The sequence below is a fragment of the Osmerus eperlanus genome, chromosome 15 (assembly GCF_963692335.1).
Source record: "Osmerus eperlanus chromosome 15, fOsmEpe2.1, whole genome shotgun sequence".
NCBI classification, from domain to species: domain Eukaryota; kingdom Metazoa; phylum Chordata; class Actinopteri; order Osmeriformes; family Osmeridae; genus Osmerus; species Osmerus eperlanus.
The window spans coordinates 1,331,476-1,351,962 of NC_085032.1; the positions used below are offsets into that span (position 1 = coordinate 1,331,476).

Sequence of the window (20,487 nt, forward strand, 5' to 3'; positions counted from 1 at the left end):
AGATGAAAAGTCGATTTTTTGTGAATATTTGAAACATGCATGCTTGGCTAATTGCTAACGAAATTTCCAATGTAATGTCTCCCTCTGCTCCTCCCCGCGCGTGCTCCAAATTCTCACACACAAGGGGCCAGAGCCCCTTGACACACGCGCGAGCTTGGTACGATGCACAAGAAGAAGACCATTTTATTGTTGAAGACAACGACTCACGAGACTCCTGCAGCCCTCAGAGATTTTCATTGTTACATTTGACAGTGAGTAATAAGAGCCTACAACGGCAGTACAAAACATGTATTTTAGCGTTTGCATTCGTATGATAACTTGAAGACTTTTATACTGTTGTAAACAGGATAGCAGCTAATCTAGCTAGGCCAGCTGAGCTAAGGATTTCTCTTTGTACAGACAGTATTACAGGCTAGCAAGCTGTAAAACCTTTAGCATTATACTTGCTTCTGTGAGACGCATTTGAAATTAGTATACTGTACGTAACTGTGCGGTTGGGTTGTTCTATTTGGGTGTGCTCAAGCCTTCGGCGAGAGCACAACCTTTGTTCTCTCACATATATATTTATTATTATTTATTTTTGCCTCCCTAAGCCTCAGTCAATATTTGGACTACATAGACAACATAGGTGTCAAAAGTTTCGTCTTGGTAGCGATTGAGTTGCTTGTATTTTCATTTACACTCCGTTGCACAGTTTAGGAGGTTAAAACGTTTTTGTGGCAAAAAGTGTCTTCTGTCAACGAAGGGTACCAGTGCTAGCCTACGTCACTACGTCAGCACACGTTAGCAACGACGCATGGATACGTGATAGAGACGTTCTAGCACGCAAATTGGAGCTTGGATTATGAGTGAAAAATGCCAACCACCAAAATTACCAACCATTGGGTTTTGTTGAGAAAGCAATTTCGAGTGGAACTGCCATCTCTGATTTTTTATTTAGGTCGTGAAAGTCTTTGTAATTTGAGCGAGTGCGCGTCGCCCGTGAGACTGCCTAGGCGGCAGCCATGCAAGCGTCATAGTAGTTTAGTATTTTAGTAATTTTATAGTTCGGTCAATTCTACACCAAAAAACAGAAGGAGGGCAATGCTATGACGATATGACTATTGTGAAGACAGCCAGGTGGTGAGATTTTAATGTAGGTTGCTGTAAAAACTTTAGTTTGCTACGTGAGAGCCTCGTCAGCCTCCGTTGACGATTGCGTCAGCTGTTGTCGATCTCTGATGAGTATTTTCTTAATTTCGTACCAGGGTCAATTCTACATCAAAAATCAGAAGGAGGGCAGTGTTTTAAAGATATGGCGATTGCGAAGATAGCCAGCGGGTCAGCATATTTTTGTGATTTGTGTAAAACTTTGAATTTGAGTGACACCGCGGCTTGTTTTGACATTCGCCTCAGTCAGACTCGGCTCGCCCACTGGCAGTGTGTCGTACTGTCTTCAAAGCCACAGCTAAACTTTATGTCAAAAGAAAAGTTCTCATTTCCGGTGCTTTCAAACAATCAGTGAAATGTGGAGCAACAGCAGCTAGCTTGCCTCTAGCAAACTTATTTTGAATTAGCCATTTCCCCCTACATTAATGTCAAACTTATTTACGTTTTGGGGGGCATATTTTCAGTTAGGAAACAGTACTGTTTGAATCGCGATTCCACACTGCCAGTCACAACGTTGTTACAGTAGCTTGTTTCAAAGGGGGTTCGCAGCTGTTTCAAGGGAAAGGGAAAAACTTAGAGGACGGACCCACCTGCAACCGACGCAAGCAAGCACACCCGACAATTTCCCCAGAAATTGTACCCTCTCTAGTTTTACATGTCATTGTTGATGTAATTTTAATTAGTATAGTGAGTTCCAAATGTGTCCTTCGATTAAACACTGCAGCGTTTATTACACAATGATCATTTGTGGTGCGGTGTTTATTCGAGGGCAACATTTAATTAGTAAGAGAGATTCAGTGAATTGTAGCTGCAGTGTGGCCATAGACAAACAAATGGACAAGGAGGTCAAACAAACGGCGAGTGTAAAATTGAAGCCGCGCGTGTCTCTACTTTGTGTAGAAATCTGAATTAGCATGCCAAAACATTCTTATACTTTAGCTTTCAAACAGAAAGCTGTGCAGAAAGCACTCACAAGCAGCAACAGACCTGTAGCACGCGAACTTGGGGTTGATGAAAGGCACATTCAGAAGTGGTGAAGTCAGCTACCTTGTTATATTGTATACAATATATAGATATATAACTATACCTATAGGCCTTAATGTAATTGTCGCAATTACATTATAATAATGTATACTTTCTTTTCAACCAAATTACTTAATTTTGAATTATATAATTGCATTCAGTATTATTAAGTGACTTTATTTGGTAAGAGTAAAGTGCCTTTGTTTTGAAGGCCTTTTGGGACGCTCGTGAGTGAGTCGACAATTAAGCTAACAGCAAGCGAAGCACAGACAATTTAATGCATTTATTCATTTAGCAGACACTTTTCTGATAAAAGTTTAAGGTTGTTATAGCGGTTGTTAGCGATCTAAGGAAACCTCTATTCCCTTGTGTAGGCTACAGCATGCAGCCAACCAGGTATGTAGTTTTGTATCTGTATTTTACTTTGGTGAACGTTATTTACATGCTGCACATGTCATTGGGTGTGCTTTTTCTTCGGCAAGGGCACAACCTTTGTTCTCTCACATATATATTATTATTATTTTTATTTCTTTTTGCCCCCCTAAAACTCAGTCAATATTTGGCCTACATAGACAACCTAGGTGTCAAAAGTTTCGTCTTGGTAGCGATTGAGTTGCTTCTATTGGGAAGTTAAGTTTTTGTGGCGAAAAGTGAAGCTAACGGTGGCTAATTTGCTAGCCACAGTCACTGACGTTACTAACGTCACTACGTCACTAACGTCACGAAAACACGCGTGACTACCTTTGGCAGAACATTCGTTTCACATCTGTTAACTTGGGGGATAGCTAGGCTAACTATAGCTTTACTGCAAGGCAGCTGCAGAAACGCCACAAGCAAAGAGGCCAGGGTGATTTACTCATTACTATTTACTCATTTTACTTTGTGATGTGAAACACAATTGTGAAATGTAATGTACAATATTAGCTGATATTATTAAGGAAGTAGGCCCACATCTACTTTCGGAAACGGTAGTCTACAATTTCACTGAAGCATTAGCATGACATTAGCCTCTGTTGACCGGGCAACACATACTACAGTGGTCTATGATGCATCTGTTTTCAATCGTTAAAATAAACATTCCTCACAAATACATTTTCGGTGTAGGATTTATTATGACATTACATTACAAGTAAACGATTTGTTGGTGAAATTATCATTACCTGTGGTTTCAAACCAGTGTTGCTCACTGCAACGCTGTAGCTTACGCGAGACACTACAAAAACATCTACAGTACACTGTTTAGGAAATCAAACGGCGACAGAACATGTTCGGCACTCCCCTTACTTAAATCAAAAGTCTCTGACCACTAACCTGAACTTCATTGCCACAGCCTAAACTTTGTCAATCTGTTCATGAAAATAATTAATTTCAGCCTAAACCGTACAACGGAACGTTAAATCGAATTCAACCAACGCAATCGCTACCAAGACGAACACAGCAGTAGTCTAGTACTGTACCGTAGTAGAATTTACCGGGGCAGCTTCTCCACACAGGGCTATATCGCATTTTGCGTTGTTACTGACAATGATCGCTACCAGTGAGCTTTTTATGAATGAGCGATTTTCCACTAAATAAATGTCAAGCTTATTTAAGTTTTTGGGGGCATTTTTTCAGTTAGCAGATGGTAATGTTTGAATCGCAATTCCATCTTCTACTGCCGGTAACGTCGTAGAATAATCTTCAAAGGGGGTTCGTTATTAATGAATGAATGCAATATGAGTAGGCTAAATCCCTGAAAATATCACGAGAAGGGAAAACTTAAAAGGACGTTTAAGTCATAGAGATTAGGTCCATTTTTACACCGGTCTGCCAAATTTATTCGTTGATTCAGCTATGAGGCTGCCTCTTGCAGGGGAAATGAGAAGACATCATATTTCATTCTACACTTAACTCGTATTTTGAGTTGTAAATGAGCAGCAAAAAAAAGATGCTTTTAAATCTATGTAATCTTTATAAATAATAAGTAGGCCCTATGCATTTTATATAAAATATACAGAAATATCAGTTGTAAAAATGTCATTAAAAAACGGACCCCTGTGCAACCGACGCAAGCACACCCTACAATTTCCCCAGAAATTGTACCCTCTCTAGTTGTATGTTCATATTAAGATAATCTGGTCTTTATTTTCTCTTACAGTGTGAGTTTCAGGTAAATTTGGAGAAAAAGCTTCAAATAAACCTGTAGCAAGAAAGCCACTTGTGTCTGCCAGTGCTTCATGGGAATTATAGTAGGCTACACTTGTGATTTACTTGTGTAATAAATACTGTGTTTTAATTTAACCAATTAAATAACCCTTTTCTGATTTTTTTGGTGAGGCGTTTAATTGAGGGTGCCGTTTATTACACAATGTTCATTTTTGGTGCAGCGTTTATTCCAGGACGGCGTTTATTTAAGGGCGGCGTTTAATCAAAGAAATACGATAGTTTTCATCCCAGCATTGCAAACACTAACAGGCAAAAGCAGTGGTGCCCCAGATATGTTTTATAGAGGTGGCAAAAAAGAGAAGCACAAAGGTACAGCACTCTTCCACTACCATTATCTCTAATTCACTCTCCTGAGTTTCATCTGTGTTGTATGTAACTGCTATACTAGAATGGGCCTACATTAAGTTTCAAGAAAATAGTGTACTAGTGCAGAATAGAGGAACTGGGAAAATTGTGCTGGTGTGGAAAGTCCCCAAAAACTGTGCAGAATGGGCAACAAATATTGGATTATAGATTAGATTGTATCAAGGTCCAATTGCAGAAGAGGCCAAAGGATGTTTACAATTGTAGTAGGCCATTGATATGTTTTAAAAGTTCAGGGATGTAATTTGTTGGATAAGAAGCCGTGCTGACATTAAGTTAAACATAGTCATGCGTTAAGAGTAGAGTAAAAAATAGAGGCAAAATGTGTACATGGATGTTGAAACTCAGTGCTCTTGAGTTTGTGCATGTCAGTTTAGACAAACGTAGCCTTTTAAACCTCTAGGTTTAATTATCTCTTTTATACATTTAAAGTTGGATTTGACATTTAACAGACATTTAATCATTTAGCAAGTTGTTTGACTCAAAAACCATAACGAAGTACATAGGTGTAAAAAAGCTGCAGTCAAATTTGGCGAAATTGCTAGCTTGGACAATGAGGATGCGCACGCAGCTTCAAGGCAGAACAATGCCTACCATTTCACCTTTAGTGTATATGTCCCCCCCCCCTTCTGAATAAAGTTAGATTGATCTGATTTGTTGATATCTGTTGCTATGAAAACCATTTTTGCCAAGCTAACTAACATTGTTTTTAGCTAGCTGACATTACCATTCAATCACTAACAAAACATGAATAGAAATACTTTGCTAACAGGGTCCTCAAGTTTAATCAAAAGCTTGTAGTGAGATCACATGCATGACCCCCCGAGACAAGCTTTCATGTTTGCATCGCTAGCATCTCGTCATATTACACAGCCGGAAGACAGCTAGATAAATATTGTAGCGTCAGCGCCCTTGGGTACCCAGCATGCAGTGCACACCAAAAACGCAAATAGTTGTGGAAAATAGTTTGGTTACAACAGCTGGGGGGTATTCGTCGTAGCTCGCTAAGCTGTTTAGCGAGCTAATTTTCAGGCTAAGATAAAAAACGCCCCTCTTTTTGGTTCGTGGAAGCAACTTTCGATAAATCACCATAGTAACATATCAATTAGCACTAACCTGCTCCAGAGCAGGCTAACGTAAGTGTAGCTGGATAAGCTTGCCACACCCCCGGAAAATAACATGGCAGCTCCCTTTTTGAGAGACCCAGTTGACCAAGGAGCTATATTTTAGTTCGATTAGCTTTCCATACCAATAGAGTTCTTCGCGATTGCCAAGATCCTTTATTTCACACGGATGAGTTCTTGTTTGAGCGATATCGATTCAGCCAACAAGGACTCATTTATTTGCAAGACCTTCTCGGGCCATACATTGCAAATATCACACGCCGCAGCAAGCTTTATGTTTTATTATGAGCTTATGCTGCTGTATGTGAATATGTAACGCTATGTTTTACAAAATGTCTTGTCTTATCTGTTGTGCCTGTGCTTTTTATATGTTTCACTGTGGGAGAGTGGGAAACGTCATATCGATTCCTTTTTATGTCTTGACATGTGAAGAAATTGACAATAAAGCTACTTGAAACTTTAACTGTGCTTCAGACTGCATAGCCTTGAGTTTTTTTTGCATCAGGTATAGGCTACATTTTTATACAGTATAGGCGATGGCAAAGCCGCAGCATGCGTTCCCAGCTAACACATGACGTTGCGGCAACGTTGCCAGTAAGTGCTCAGTTGGTAACGTCGTAGCAACGTTATAAAGGGAATGTTGCCAGTTGGTCCCATGGACAACGTTGCCACAACGTCGTACCTTGGTCGGCTGGTTACGTTATTTTTAGACCCGTGGACAACGTTGCCGCGACGTCGTACCTTGGTCGGCTGGTTACGTTATTTTTTTGGTCCCCTGGACAACGTTGCCGCAACGTCGTACCTTTAATTTTGGTACCATGGATTAAGTTGCGGTTAAGTCGCTCTTTGGTCGCAGGACAACGGATCTCGAGTGCAATATAGTGGTTTATCCAGAGATGGAGAGATCACACTGGACTGCTCTCAGTTCTGACACCTTTGCAATGTAGCCATAGTCTACATGAATTGCAGCTCAGCCCCAGCATGTCATTGGTCATCAATTTTCTCATACGCAGAAACATAGCTTTAATATATAAAAGACTGAATTTTGAATATAATTTAGTCTTTCATTCTTTACTATAAACATGTACAAAAGCAATCAATGTGTGATGTGTAACATGATTAAGCAAACATTATTTGTATAGCACACCAAAGCTGTATGACACACAATGCAAATTTGTGCTCCAATAATTTTTGTAATACAAAATTGTTAAATGTGACCAAAAGGTAAGCGACTCTTAAGAGTTTCATTTCCAAAGACAAGTCATCACAGAATATTACAATTCTTCCTTAGCAAACCTGCCCCTCAGTCTGCCCCTGAGCAACAACTTTGCGCATGCCCATTTCAACGCATCGCTGAAACTGGGGTTTCAGAAGAGATTTTGCAGGGGTTCAACACCGTCTTGTACGCATTGGATTTCAACTGGAAATTAGCTACTTCAAAGGTGAGTTTCTTTACAGAAATAGTTTAAATATATAAACATATTTTCAGAAATTGGATGGGGCATGCTAATACGTATATGTTTGAAATTTAGGCCATTTAGCCTGTTTATGTGCTATCAGATTCACATTGTTTACGTTAGGATTTCGCTAGCTACAGTACAGTAGAGGTTAAACCCTCCAGAAAGTTATGTTGAAATACTGAAAACGCATAGGCCTACATGTTATCAAAGTTTAGCGTCTCACAAATCACCCATAAAAGAATCAGTGAAAATAAACGTTCAGAACTGTTAAAAAACCTTGTCCCAAAATAGTTTATTTAGCCCGGAATTTTCAAAGACTGTCGAGCTAGCGTGGCTGATCACGTTTTAATCACAGTCGGTCATGGCATGCACAGCAATGGCATCTATAAAAGTATCATGTCACAAATGTTTCCAATTTGTACAAGACATCTGTTTTTGGATAAGTTTATTCGTTTTAACCTTTAGATGCGTGAGTTCTAAATGTTTCCGACGCTTACACCAGTTATTTTTCCAAAACGGCAGCTAGGTAGCTTTAATTAGCTTCCGTTACCTAGCATAATACTCGTAGCAATGCTACTACCTGCTAGTGTTACTTGTTAGCCTACTAATTGTAAATTTTGAAGCCATACTATAGCGTTTGTCATATAGTTTTTGTCTATCGGAAAACAGTCGGTTGGAATGTTCAGAATCACACATGTGCGACGCTACGATGTGGGGCCCTGCTTTCGAACGATCACATATGTGCAATACTACTCCTTTAATATCAATATGCTAAAACTATGTACATAAACTACATTCCACTTTAATTTCTGTACAGATTATCCTACAACCGTCACACGGCCTAGCACTGTGTCCCTGGGAAATGATGGTAAAGTAATGAATGACCGTTTAAAACAGTGACAATAATTGTATGAGCCATGGCAACCCTAAAGGCTATGTTTTGAAGCAAAAGCATGACTTAAAACTTTTGCATCACCAGATTCCATACCCCTAGATGTCAACTCTGGTCTGGTGGAGGTGAACCCATTGGGGGCCCAGGAAAACAGCTGGCAGCCAGGCAAGTGCAAATATAAGAGACTCAAAAAAATATGCTTTGTATACAACCATTCAAGGTAACATTTGTTATTTACATCAATGTTACAGCTGATCTAGAAGAACCACAGTGTATGCCAATCATGCTAACTCTTGTAAACTTGTTTTACTTGTCTTTAATGACAGACACATTACAGGTTATGCTCCGGAAGATGGAGACATTGGAGGAGAACCAGCGAGAGGCTCTCCTATTCAGGCGACTACAGGGCAGACACACTGAAGAGGTGCCAGTGATGGACCTACAGGTGGCCCAAACACAGGCTGAACTCCAAGACCTTGAGGAGCGCCTTAAGGTGCTGGAGTTGCGAAAGAGAGTGGTAAGTGTTTGGAGATGCCATGAACTATGGCTTACACGCAGCGTTCAACGTTCACATTGGTGGTGACAATAAGTTCATGACTTCTAATTCCAGACGCTGTGATGAAGTGGAAGACGGGACTGGGAGAGAAAGCTGTGGAGCTCCTCATAGAGGAGACACTCAAACACACCCCGGCAGCCCATTCAAAACAAGCCAGGTGAATGAATCATGATTGCAGCTTCCATATCCAACCTTTCACATGGCTATGTGCCAAAAATCTAGAATCACATATTTTTTTGATGATGTATATTATTTTAGATGTGATTTTTTTATGACTTGTATAGCGCCTTTTTACATGTGCAATTATGTTGATAGAACACTAACTTATTTTGTGCTTCATTGTCAGGGCCAACAGACAGGACCTGTAGCGGGGACTGGCAGAAGATTTTAATTCACTGTTTGGCACTTTGTTTGAAATAAAATGACAATGTTACATGGAAATGCTGCCTTGTTTATGATTAGCTGGAGTTAGGCTACACATCACACAAACATAGTCCTCCTAAAGTTGGCTACCATGTAGCCTATTATACAAGAACAAGTAGCATTTTGGGCAAATGAGGTATAAGCAGTAGAATTGAGAAATATAGGTTACTTAGTTAACGTTGCAGTTACGGACTGGCAACGTCACAAAAGTACGTTGCTAGGAGGTCGCGGTTACGGACTGGCAACGTCGGAAAATGACGTTGTTAGGAGGTCACGGTTACAGACTGGCAACGTCGGAAAATAACGTTGCCACGACGTTGCGGTTACGGACTGGCAACGTCAAAAGATTACGTTGCGGTTACGTTCTGGCGTCCCACAGATGCACGGTCCCGCAACGTCGCTAAAGACGTTGCGGCAACGTATGTTTGGTCATCGAGTGACGTTGCGGCAACGTAAGGGCAACGTAACTGTGTTAGCTGGGTTGCTGTAAGAAAAGTGTACTTGGCGCTTAACCAGCTGATGAATCAATTCATCATATTCCCTGGCCATGTCCCAGTCAATGAAATCAAAGAGGGATTTACACATAGGCCTACATGCATATACACATATATAGTACATGATATAAGCGCAGTAGCTGTAGTGGAAATTTGGAATACAGTTATAATGTGTGTGTTTTATATATGAGGAATGTGTTTTAAGGGAAGTCTAAAGTTGGTTAAGAAGCTTGATACAATGAATGTTGAATCAACTCCATTTGGTAGAGATGCCATTTGCAGTTTATGACACCTGGGGAGGATGAGACAGCTGGTCTGGAGACAATGTGGATTCAATTGTATTGTTATTGTGACCTGAGGGAGTAGTTTAAGATAGATGAACTGATCAAGCTGCTCTGACCCTTCCTGTTGCATGGGTGGTGTTAATTAAATACTTGTTTGAAGATGTCCACACAAAGGACAGTTGACCATTTGACTGGTGAACTCCTGTGGCTTTAGTATCTACTGGTTTGGGGAGAGATGCCACATCAAAGAACTGTGGGACACTTGGTATGGAGTCAAACTGTCACTGAGCAGTGCTGACCAATCACAGAGTTTGCTACATTGATGGATTGACCATCAGAAGAACCATTTGTTCTAAGTTTATATAAGGCAGGGTTTTAGGGTTGTTCTTCATCACTCTTGCGAACGATCTGTGGCTAGCACCCCCTTCGTTATGACTGATCACAAAGTACTTTGTTAATTCTTAATTTGTACAAGCTAAATAAATTTATTGAAACCGCCATCTCTTGACTATTCAAATCTACACAGTGCCACTATAATTTTTCCACGTCATAGCCTACATATATCCTCATAATTGTCTATGAATTCGTATCAATTAGATACTCTTTGGCCTTGTTTTTATCTAGCCTACTTATTCTGAAAGAGTTGAGATCATTATTTTTCGCTAGCAAGATCTCATTCGATTATTAATTTCCATTAAGCCTATACCAGCAGGCACATTTAAAGAAATGTGATCTGATTGATTGGGGTAATGAGGCACTTAAGATGAGCCTATACATTTCCCCAAAACCTTCGCATTTAGCTTATCGGAATTTTTTTTGCCAAACTGCTTGTCTTGCTCTTGCAGCGGTGGCGGTGTTTGACTTAGCCATGATAATATGCTTATTGTCTTCGTAGAGACTCATTATAATAGTTTGCTCGGATGGCGAGAATAGCCTATCACCCCTCTCTCTTTCATCTTTTCCGCCATCATACTGTTAGAAAATCACGGATTTGGTGATCGACCTTTCCTGCCTTTTGAAGTAGGACGTGCACGTGCAATTTCCCTGATAAGTTTAGCCTGATTGAAATTAACCACATGATTTGGATGCGGATCAGCCGTTGACGAACCGATATTTGCTGTTCTCACTCATCTCGCTAATGTTAACGGGCTAAAGGGACAATTGATGAACTTAGCTTCAACCCTTACGACGAACGGGGCCCTGTGCAAGGGATTTCAGTTGTTGTGTTCATTCACTTAAATGTGTGTAATGTTATTGTTTTTTAGTTAAGATAATACTGTTGGTCACCCTGATTGTGCATGTTGTGTAGTTTAATGGGATCAGAGAGTCTGACCATGATAAAGTATTGTCAAACTGCTGTACCATCACAAGGTACACTTGCTAACGGCTGGACATTAGCTATACCTTGGTCCAGTTCCCTACATGACTCTTGACAGTTGTGTTTGACTGAGACTCTAGAGAGAGCTCAATTCAGGTAGAGTTCTAATAGCCATGGTCTTCTAACCAGTTTCAGTTTTGAAAACAGTGTCACTGTGTATGGTGTTTTTTGGGCTACTTCTAATACTCATACGGCTGCCGCATTTATGCCTTGGCATGACCTGTGCTGGGAAACAGGGAAACAGCATGGATGGGGAAAGTGTGTGGGCAGAGCAAGCAGTAGTAGTACATAACCTACACACTTCCTTTAGTGAAGTGTATCCTCACTTTCATAAAGTTATTGTTGTAATCAAAGCTTTTAAAGAATGGATCTCTGCATGATGGGCCTGACCAGAGCACAGATGGCCTGACAGAAAACGCTTCAAAGTTGTCACTTTCAAAAGGGTGGCATTTTGACCCCATCAGGCCAAGATGTCAGAAAGTTGGTATGCATGCCTTATTGCCAATGGGGAACAAAAAAGTCTCAAGAACCCATAATGTCAACAGCATGGATATTTCTCTACAGTGTCAATTTGTGAAGAATTTTAAAAAATGACTTAAAATCAGCCATTGATTCAATTGCCGGGAAATTAAATACATGTCTGTGTCATGTCAATTTTGTAATGGTTTGCAATGTTGAGGAGGAACCCGCCATTGCTGCCTGCAGCTATATTTATTGGGTGTGTTTTGCCTTCGGCAAGGGCACAACCTTTGTTCTCTCACATATATATTTATTATTATTTATTTTTGCCCCCCTAAGTCTCAGTCAATATTTGGACTACATAGTGTGGTGGAAATTTAGAATATAGTTATAATGTATGTGTTTTATATATACAGTTAGGTCCATAAATATTTGGACATTGACACAATTTTCATCATTTTGGCTCTGTATACCACCACAATGGATTTGAAATGAAACAATCAAGATGTGCTTTTAGTGCAGACTTTCAGCTTTAATTTCAGGGTATTTACATCCAAATCAGGTGAACGGTGTAGGAATTACAATACATTTTATATGTGCCCCCCCCCTTTTTAAGGGACCAAAAGTAATTGGACAATTGGCTGCTCAGCTGTTCCATGGCCAGGTGTATGTTATTCCCTCATGTGAGTTCGTTATTTCATTGACAAGGAGCAGATAAAAGGTCTAGAGTTCATTTCAAGTATGGTATTTGTGTTTGGAATCTGTTGCTGTCAACTCTCAATATGAAGTCCAAAGAACTGTCACCATCAGTGAAGCAAGCCATCGTTAGGCTGAAAAATCAAAACAAACCTATCCAAAACAAACCTAGAGATAGCAAAAACATTAGGTGTGGCCAAATCAACTGTTTGGTACATTCTTAAAAAGAAAGAATGCACTGGTGAGCTCAGCAACACCAAAAGACCCGGAAGACCACGGAAAACAACTGTGGTGGATGACAGAAGAATTCTTTCCCTGGTGAAGAAAAACCCCTTCACAACAGTTGGCCAAATCAAGAACACTCTCCAGGAGGTAGGTGTGTCTGTGTCAAAGTCAAAAATTAAGAGAAGACTTCACCAGAGTAAATACAGAGGGTTCACCACAAGATGTAAACCATTGGTGAGTCTCAAAAACAGGAAGACCAGATTAGAGTTTGCCAAAAAACATCTAAAAGACCCTGTACAGTTCTGGAACAACATCCTATGGACAGATGAGACCGAGATCAACTTGTACCAGAATGATGGGAAGAGAAGAGTATGGAGAAGGGAATGAACTGCTCATGATCCAAAGCATACCACCTCATCAGTGAAGCATGGTGGAGGTAGTGTTATGGCGTGGGCATGTATGGCTGCCAATGGAACTGGTTCCCTTGTATTTATCGATGATGTGACTACTGACAAAAGCAGTAGGATGAATTCTGAAGTGTTTCTGGCAATATTATCTGCTCAGGTTCAGCCAAATGCTTCAGAACTCATAGGACGGCGCTTCACAATGCAGATGGACAATGACCCGAAGCATACTGCGAAAGCAACCAAAGAGTTTTTTAAGGCAAAGAAGTGGAATGTTCTGCAATGGCCAAGTCAATCACCTGACCTAAATCCAATTGAGCATGCATTTCACTTGCTAAAGACAAAACTGAAGGGAAAATGCCCCAAGAACAAGCAGGAACTGAAGACAGTTGCAGTAGAGGCCTGGCAGAGCATCACCAGGGACGAAACCCAGCGTCTGGTGATGTCTATGGGTTCCAGACTTCAGGCTGTCATTGACTGCAAAGGATTTGCAACCAAGTATTAAAAGTGACAATTAGATTTATGATTATGTTAGTTTGTCCAATTATTTTTGGTCCCTTAAAAAGGGGGGGGCCACATATAAAATGTGTTGTAATTCCTACACCGTTCACCTGATTTGGATGTAAATACCCTGAAATTAAAGCTGAAAGTCTGCACTTAAAGCACATCTTGATTGTTTCATTTCAAATCCATTGTGGTGGTATACAGAGCCAAAATGATGAAAATTGTGTCAATGTCCAAATATTTATGGACCTAACTGTATGTAACACGATGAATTGGGACTTTGAAGGATGCAAGCTCTGTAGAATGGATGTAGCGGTTGGTCTAAGGTATTTATGGTGTTGTTTTATGATGCCTGACTAAGAAGCCAGAGGCACGGAGGTTGGGGGGATTCTTGAGTTCCCGTGGCCTAAAGGGAGAAGATGAACTGATCAAGCTGCTCTGACCATTCCTGTTGCATGGGTGGTGTTAATTAAATACTTGTTTGAAGATGTCCATACAAAGGTCAGTTGACCATTTGACTTCTGTGGCTTCAGTATCTACTGGTTTGGGGAGAGAGACCACATCAAAGAACTGTGGGACAATAGGTATGGAGATGTATTGTTTCAAACTGTCACTGAGCAGTGCTGACCAATCACAGAGACCGCCATATTGATGGATTGACCATCAGAAGAACCATTTGTTCTAAGTTTATATAAGGCAGGGTTTTAGGGTTGTTCTTCATCACTCTTGCGAACGATCTGTGGCTAGCACCTCCTTCGTTATGACTGATCACAAAGTACTTTGTTAATTCTTAATTTGTACAAGCTAAATAAATTATATTGAAACCGCCATCTCTTCACTATTCAAATCTACACAGTGCCACTAGAATTCTTCCATTGCAATAGACAACCTAGGTGTCAAAAGTTTCGTATTCGTAGCGATTGAGTTGCTTGTATTTGTATTTACTCTCTGTTGCACGGTTTAGGCTCAAATTAAGTTTTTGTGGAGAAAAGTGAAGCTAACAGTGGCTAATTTGCTAGCCACAGTCACTAACATTACTAACGTCACTACGTCACTAACGTCACGAAACCACGCGTGACTACCTGTAGCAGAACATTCGTTTCGCATCTGTTAACTTGGGGATAGCTAGGCTAACTATAGCTTTACTGCAAGGCAGCTGCAGAAACGCCACAAGCAAAGAGGCCAGGGTGATAACTATTTACTCATTTTACTTTGTGATGTGAAACACAATTGTGAAATGTAATGTACAATATTAGCTGATATTATTAAGGAAGTAGGCCCACATCTACTTTCGGAAATGGTAGTCTACTATTTCACTGAAGCATTAGCATCATGACATTAGCCTCTGTTGCCCGGGCAACACATACTACAGTGGTCTATGATGCATCTGTTTTCAATCGTTAAAATAAACATTCCTCACAAATACATTTTCGTTGTAGGATTTATTATGACATTAGATTACAAGTAAACGATTTGTTGGTGAAATTATCATTACCTGTGGTTTCAAAAAGTCTTTCAATAGGTGAAACTATCTGACTACTAACCTAAACTTCATTGCCACAGCCTAAAATTTGTCGATCTGTTCATGAAAAAACTTAATTTCAGCCTAAACCGTACAACGGAACGTTATTTCGAATTCAAGCAACCCAATCGCTACCAAGACGAACACAGCAGTAGTCTAGTAGTAGTACAATTTTCCGGGGTCAGCCTTTCCACACAGGGCTACATTGCATTTTGCGTTATGATCGCTATCAGTGAGATTTTTTTGAATGAGCAATTTTCCCCTAAATAAATGTCAAGCTCAATGTTTTTGGGGGCATATTTTCAGTTAGCAGATGGTACTGTTTGAATCGCGATTCCATCTGAAAAATACTGCTGGTGACAACATTATTAGAATAGCTTGTTTCAAAGGGGGTTCAGCTTGTTTAATAATAAACGGACCCATCTGAAACCGACGCAAGCAAGCACACCCTACATTTTAAAAATTGTACCCTCTATAGTTATTATTATAATACTTAACCATAGGAGTCTATGATTTAGGGGGGTCCAAGTCTTAATTAGGGGGGTCAAACCCCCCCGTAATTCGCACACTGAGTAAAAGTATTATAATAAGTAACTAGAGAGGGTACAATTTCTGGGGAAATTGTAGGGTGTGCTTGCTTGCGTCGGTTGCAGAGGGCTCCGTTTTTTATGACATTTTTAGAACTGATATTTCTGTATATTTTATATAAAAATGCATAGCCTACTTATTATTTATAAAGATTACATAGATTTAAAAGCATAATTTTTTTGCTGCTCATTTACAACTCAAAATATTAAGAGTGAAGTGTAGAATGAAATAGTTGTCTTCTCATTTCCCCTGCAAGAGGGAATGGTAATCGGCAGTGTGCGAAATACGGGGGGGTCCGGGGGGGCTCAACTCCCCCGATTAACCCATGAGCCCCCCTGAAAGCCTCAAAAGCTAAATTTGAAGGCGGTCTCAACTTTATTTCAAAATAAATAAATAAATATAGTCACTAATGGTCACAAAAAAATGTTTAAGCTCACCATGAGTATTATTCAGTATTCAGAAATCAAAACATTTATTCACCATTTTTTTGGCCAAGCGGAGCCAGCCAGTCCTGTGCGCCAAACAGAAACGTTGAAAAGTCAATGGCTAGCAAGCGAAAGCTAACCAGAGTGTGTCATTCACACACTTTGGGTTCACATCCAAAAAGGTGGCACTCAGAGATGAAGAGGCACCGAATGACAATGCACTTGTTATAAAACAACGTGCATCCAAACCACTTTAGCCAATGCAACCTCTTATGTCAGTGTTGCTTTACGAATACTAGCCTACCATATAGAATAATAGTAGAATACTAGAATAATAGCATATCGGATTATCAAAAATGGTTAAGTGTGTGCGTGTGTGTGTTGTCATGTAGGCTATAGACTGATTGTCTTGGCTTGCATCCATAAAATAGTTACTGTAATGTTATACCTACTGCCAGTAGCGGACTGACCATCGGCAGCGCCATGTTTATTTTACATAAAGCTCCCAAAAAAATGTTTTCGCTCAAATCAGCCCAAAACTTTTGCTTGCGCGCCATGCGCGCTTGCATTAACTGTAGAACTCCCTACTAGCATCACATCAAACCCAGAATGTGCATGCATTAGCAGGACACTTTGGTGGCGTATACGGGGCCGGTTCTGGTGGGCCGGTCTGGATCAAAGTCCAAGGCCTATTTTTACTCCCAGTCCGTCCCTGCCTACTGCATATTGAGCAAATTTAGATCGGTATTGCGCAACAATTGAGAGATGGCGACCCCCCCGAATATTGACAGGTATTTCACACACTGGTAATCGGCTATAGCAGCCTCATAGTTCAATCAAAACGAATACATTTGGCAGACCGGTGTACATTACATTTACATTTAGTCATTTAGCAGACGCTCTTATCCAGAGCGACTTACAGTAAGTACAGGGACATTCCCCCGAGGCAAGTAGGGTGAAGTGTCTTGCCCAAGGACACAGCGTCAGTTGGCATGACCGGGAATCGAACTGGCAACCTTCGGATTACTAGCCCGATTCCCTCACCGCTCAGCCGCCTGACTCCCTTCCCGTGTAAAAATTGACCTAATGTCTATGACAAACGTCCTTTTATGTTTTTCCCTTCTCGTGATATTTTCAGGCATTTAGCCTACTCATATTGCATTCATTCATTAATAAAGAACCCCCTTCGAAGCTTATTCTAACAACAACGTTACCGGCAGTAGCTATCTCAAACAGTACCATCTGCTAACTGAACATATGCCCCCAAAAACGTAAATAAGCTTGACATTTATTTAGGGGAAAGTCGCTCATTCATAAAAAGCTAACTGGTAGCGATCATTGTCAGTAACAACGCAAAATGCGATATAGCCCTGTGTGGAGAAGCTGCCCCGGTAAATTGTACTACTACAGTACAGTACCAGACTACTGTTCGTCTTGATTGCGTTGGTTGAAATCGATAACGTTCCGTTGTACGGTTTAGGCTGAAATTAATTATTTTCATGAACAGATTGACAACGTTTAGGCTGTGGCAATGAAGTTCAGGTTAGTAGTCAGATAGTTTCACCTATTGAAATACTTTTGATCTAAGTAAGGGGAGTGCCGAACATGTTCTGTCGCCGTTCCTAAACAGCTGTGGAGATGTTTTTGTTAGCTACAGTAGCTACTAGTGTGTCTTGCGTAGGCTACAGCGTTGCAGTGAGCTACACTGGTTTGAAACCACAGGTAATGATAATTTTACCAACAAATCGTTTACTTGTAATCTAATGTCATAATAAATCCTACAACGAAAATGTATTTGTGAGGAATGTTTATTTTAAAGATTGAAAACAGATGCATCATAGACCGCTGTAGTATGTGTTGCCCGGGCAACAGAGGCTAATGTCATGATGCTAATGCTTCAGTGAAATAGTAGGCTACTGTTTCCGAAAGTAGATGTACTTCCTTAATAATATCAGTTTATATTGTACATTACACTTCACAATTGTGTTTCATATCACAAAGTAAAATGGATAAATAGTTATCACCCTGGCCTCTTTGCTTGTGGCGTTCTGCAGCTGTCTTGCAGTAAATCTAGCCTATAGTTAGCCTAGCTCTCTCCCAGAAGTTAAGGAGCTGCTAAATGAATGTTCTGCTACAGGTAATCACACGTTTTTGTGACGTGTCGTTCGTGACGTTAGTAACGGCAGTGACTGTGGCTAGCAAGTTAGCCACCGTTAGCTTCACTTTTCGTAACAAAAACGTTATTTCAAATATAACCGTGCAACGGAACGTAAATAAAAATACAAGCAACTCAATCGCTACCAAGACGAACCTTTTGACACTTACGTTGTCTATGTAGTCCTCATATTGACTAGTCCTTAGGGGTGGGAAAATAAATAATAATAATAATATATATGAGAGAGAACAAAGGTTGTGCCCTTGCCGAAGGCAAAGCATACCCAATAATATTACTTTGTACTGAAAGTAATAATGTAACTTAATCACACTACTTTTACTAAACAGTAATAAGTAATAATGTATAACTTTTTGGAGTAACTTCCCCCAACACTGGTTGTTTCGAGTAGTAGACGTCTATTAACAAAGAGTGAGATATACGAGCTGGCATAGCCTACACAAGCAGAAGAGGCACCAAAACCCTACATTACAAACCAGCTGAGACATTTTAAAAGATTGACGACACACAGTTAATCATTAACGTTGAGAAGTACAGGCCTACATGTAAGGGATAATGCCCGAAGATTGCGGAAGCAACCGGCGTGAACCGCTCACGCCTCCGCATTGTCCATTATCAGGGGATATTGGACACCTCGAAGGGCATTATCCCGCTTATACCATGGGGTCACTTGCCAACAATTTTTTTTTTTACAAACATTAATTTATGTTTTTAGGCGTTTTGCAAAAGAAAACTAACGTTTTTTAACGTTAGCCAACTCTGATATTTTATAGTCTGCTCAGCTCATAGAACCAACACCGGCTTTCCGTTGGCTGAGCTACTAGCCCGAAAGCTAACGTTATGCTAACAAAATTCAGAGGAAATAACATTGTGTACGGTTGACAAACAGTAAATATAATTTTACAGTATGTTTGACAAGATTTGCTAGCTAACCAGCCATGTCACTGTCCCAAAATCAATATCAAGATTTTCACGAACAAAGTATCGGCCATACTAGTACTAGGCTACAGTACGGCCGCAGCCTGTGGAGCGAGTTGAGTAGAAAATGGATGTGAGATGACCGCATCAAAGTTGACATTTTCTCCAAACAGTAGTTATAATTTGACAGTATGTTTAACAACATGACTAGCCAGCTATTGAGCCATGTCATTGTCCCCAAATAAAATCAAGATTTTTAAGAAGAAAATAATCGGCCATGTGTAGAGTTGCTGCTACTGTCGTGTTGGCCGCAGCCTGTCTGCAGTAGATTGACTAGCGAGGTGAATAGCGAATGGGATGTGAGATGAGCGGTTACGTGACACTGACACACTACATTCAGAAAAGTAACATTTTTCAAATAGGTTAAAATAAATATTGAAGTCACTCATTGTTGTAAATATAAGTTAGCTTGTTAAAGTCTTTCAAAATTGTAAATGGAGGCTTTGACTCCGTCCCTGTTGTTATGGTTACTTATTTCAGACACTTTGTACGGGCTCATATACTATGTAGCCAGCGGAATAATTTAGAACGGTGAAAATACAGTTTTGCTGCAATTACGTAGTAGGTGTCCGTTATCACCCGATAATGGACACCCCTGCAGCCAATCAGAATCGAGTATTCACCCAGACCATGGTATAAGGAGTTGTATAACCCACAGCACATATTTTATTTTATGTTGGGATGCTGTTGCAACGGCTGTTGGAGCAACAAGTAGCCTAAATATAGCCTGTGCCATGTTTATGTACCATGTCAGCTTTACATGTGAAAAAGGAAAGCTCAGAGGAGATGGAAGGCTTGGTGACCGGCACAGAGAAATGCGCATCTAGTGTGAACAGCTCGCGCCTTTCATGTCCCTTTGCGGCGCTTCGCAGCCAGTGTGTCCCAGGCGTTAGAAAGCTCCAGATGTGAGTTAGAGGGAACCTGATGTGTTTGTCACTTACCTGGCTAAACCACCGTAATCTAGTCCCTCCTCCCCTCTGAAGATGACGTATAATCGTCTTCTCAGGTCATAGGGCTTTAGGGCCATAATCTGGAAATGTACACACAGTTAGCAACACTGAATCAAACATTCAGTTAACACTAAATAATAAAAATGTCACATATGGCATGCTCACATTTAAATTATTTACATAAACAATTTTGTGCAAAGCAGCTGTTAGTA

At 40.3% G+C, this 20,487-nt stretch overlaps 1 protein-coding gene and 1 long non-coding RNA gene across 6 annotated transcripts in view; one reads left to right on the forward strand and one right to left on the reverse strand.

Annotated features, from left to right (window-relative positions):
* The window catches only part of LOC134035284 (NEDD4-like E3 ubiquitin-protein ligase WWP1), a 96,147-nt gene that overhangs the window by 16,415 nt on the left and 59,245 nt on the right, over positions 1-20,487 (reverse strand). For all 5 annotated transcript variants that reach the window (XM_062480274.1, XM_062480276.1, XM_062480273.1 and 2 more), the window contains one exon: positions 20,267-20,355. In XM_062480274.1, the coding sequence (XP_062336258.1) occupies positions 20,267-20,355 (89 nt within the window). The remainder of the gene's footprint in view (positions 1-20,266; positions 20,356-20,487) is intronic.
* LOC134035183 (uncharacterized) lies at positions 8,544-9,202 on the forward strand. The gene is made up of 3 exons (XR_009932323.1): positions 8,544-8,733; positions 8,827-8,929; positions 9,119-9,202. It is a non-coding gene; the product is annotated as an uncharacterized LOC134035183 (long non-coding RNA).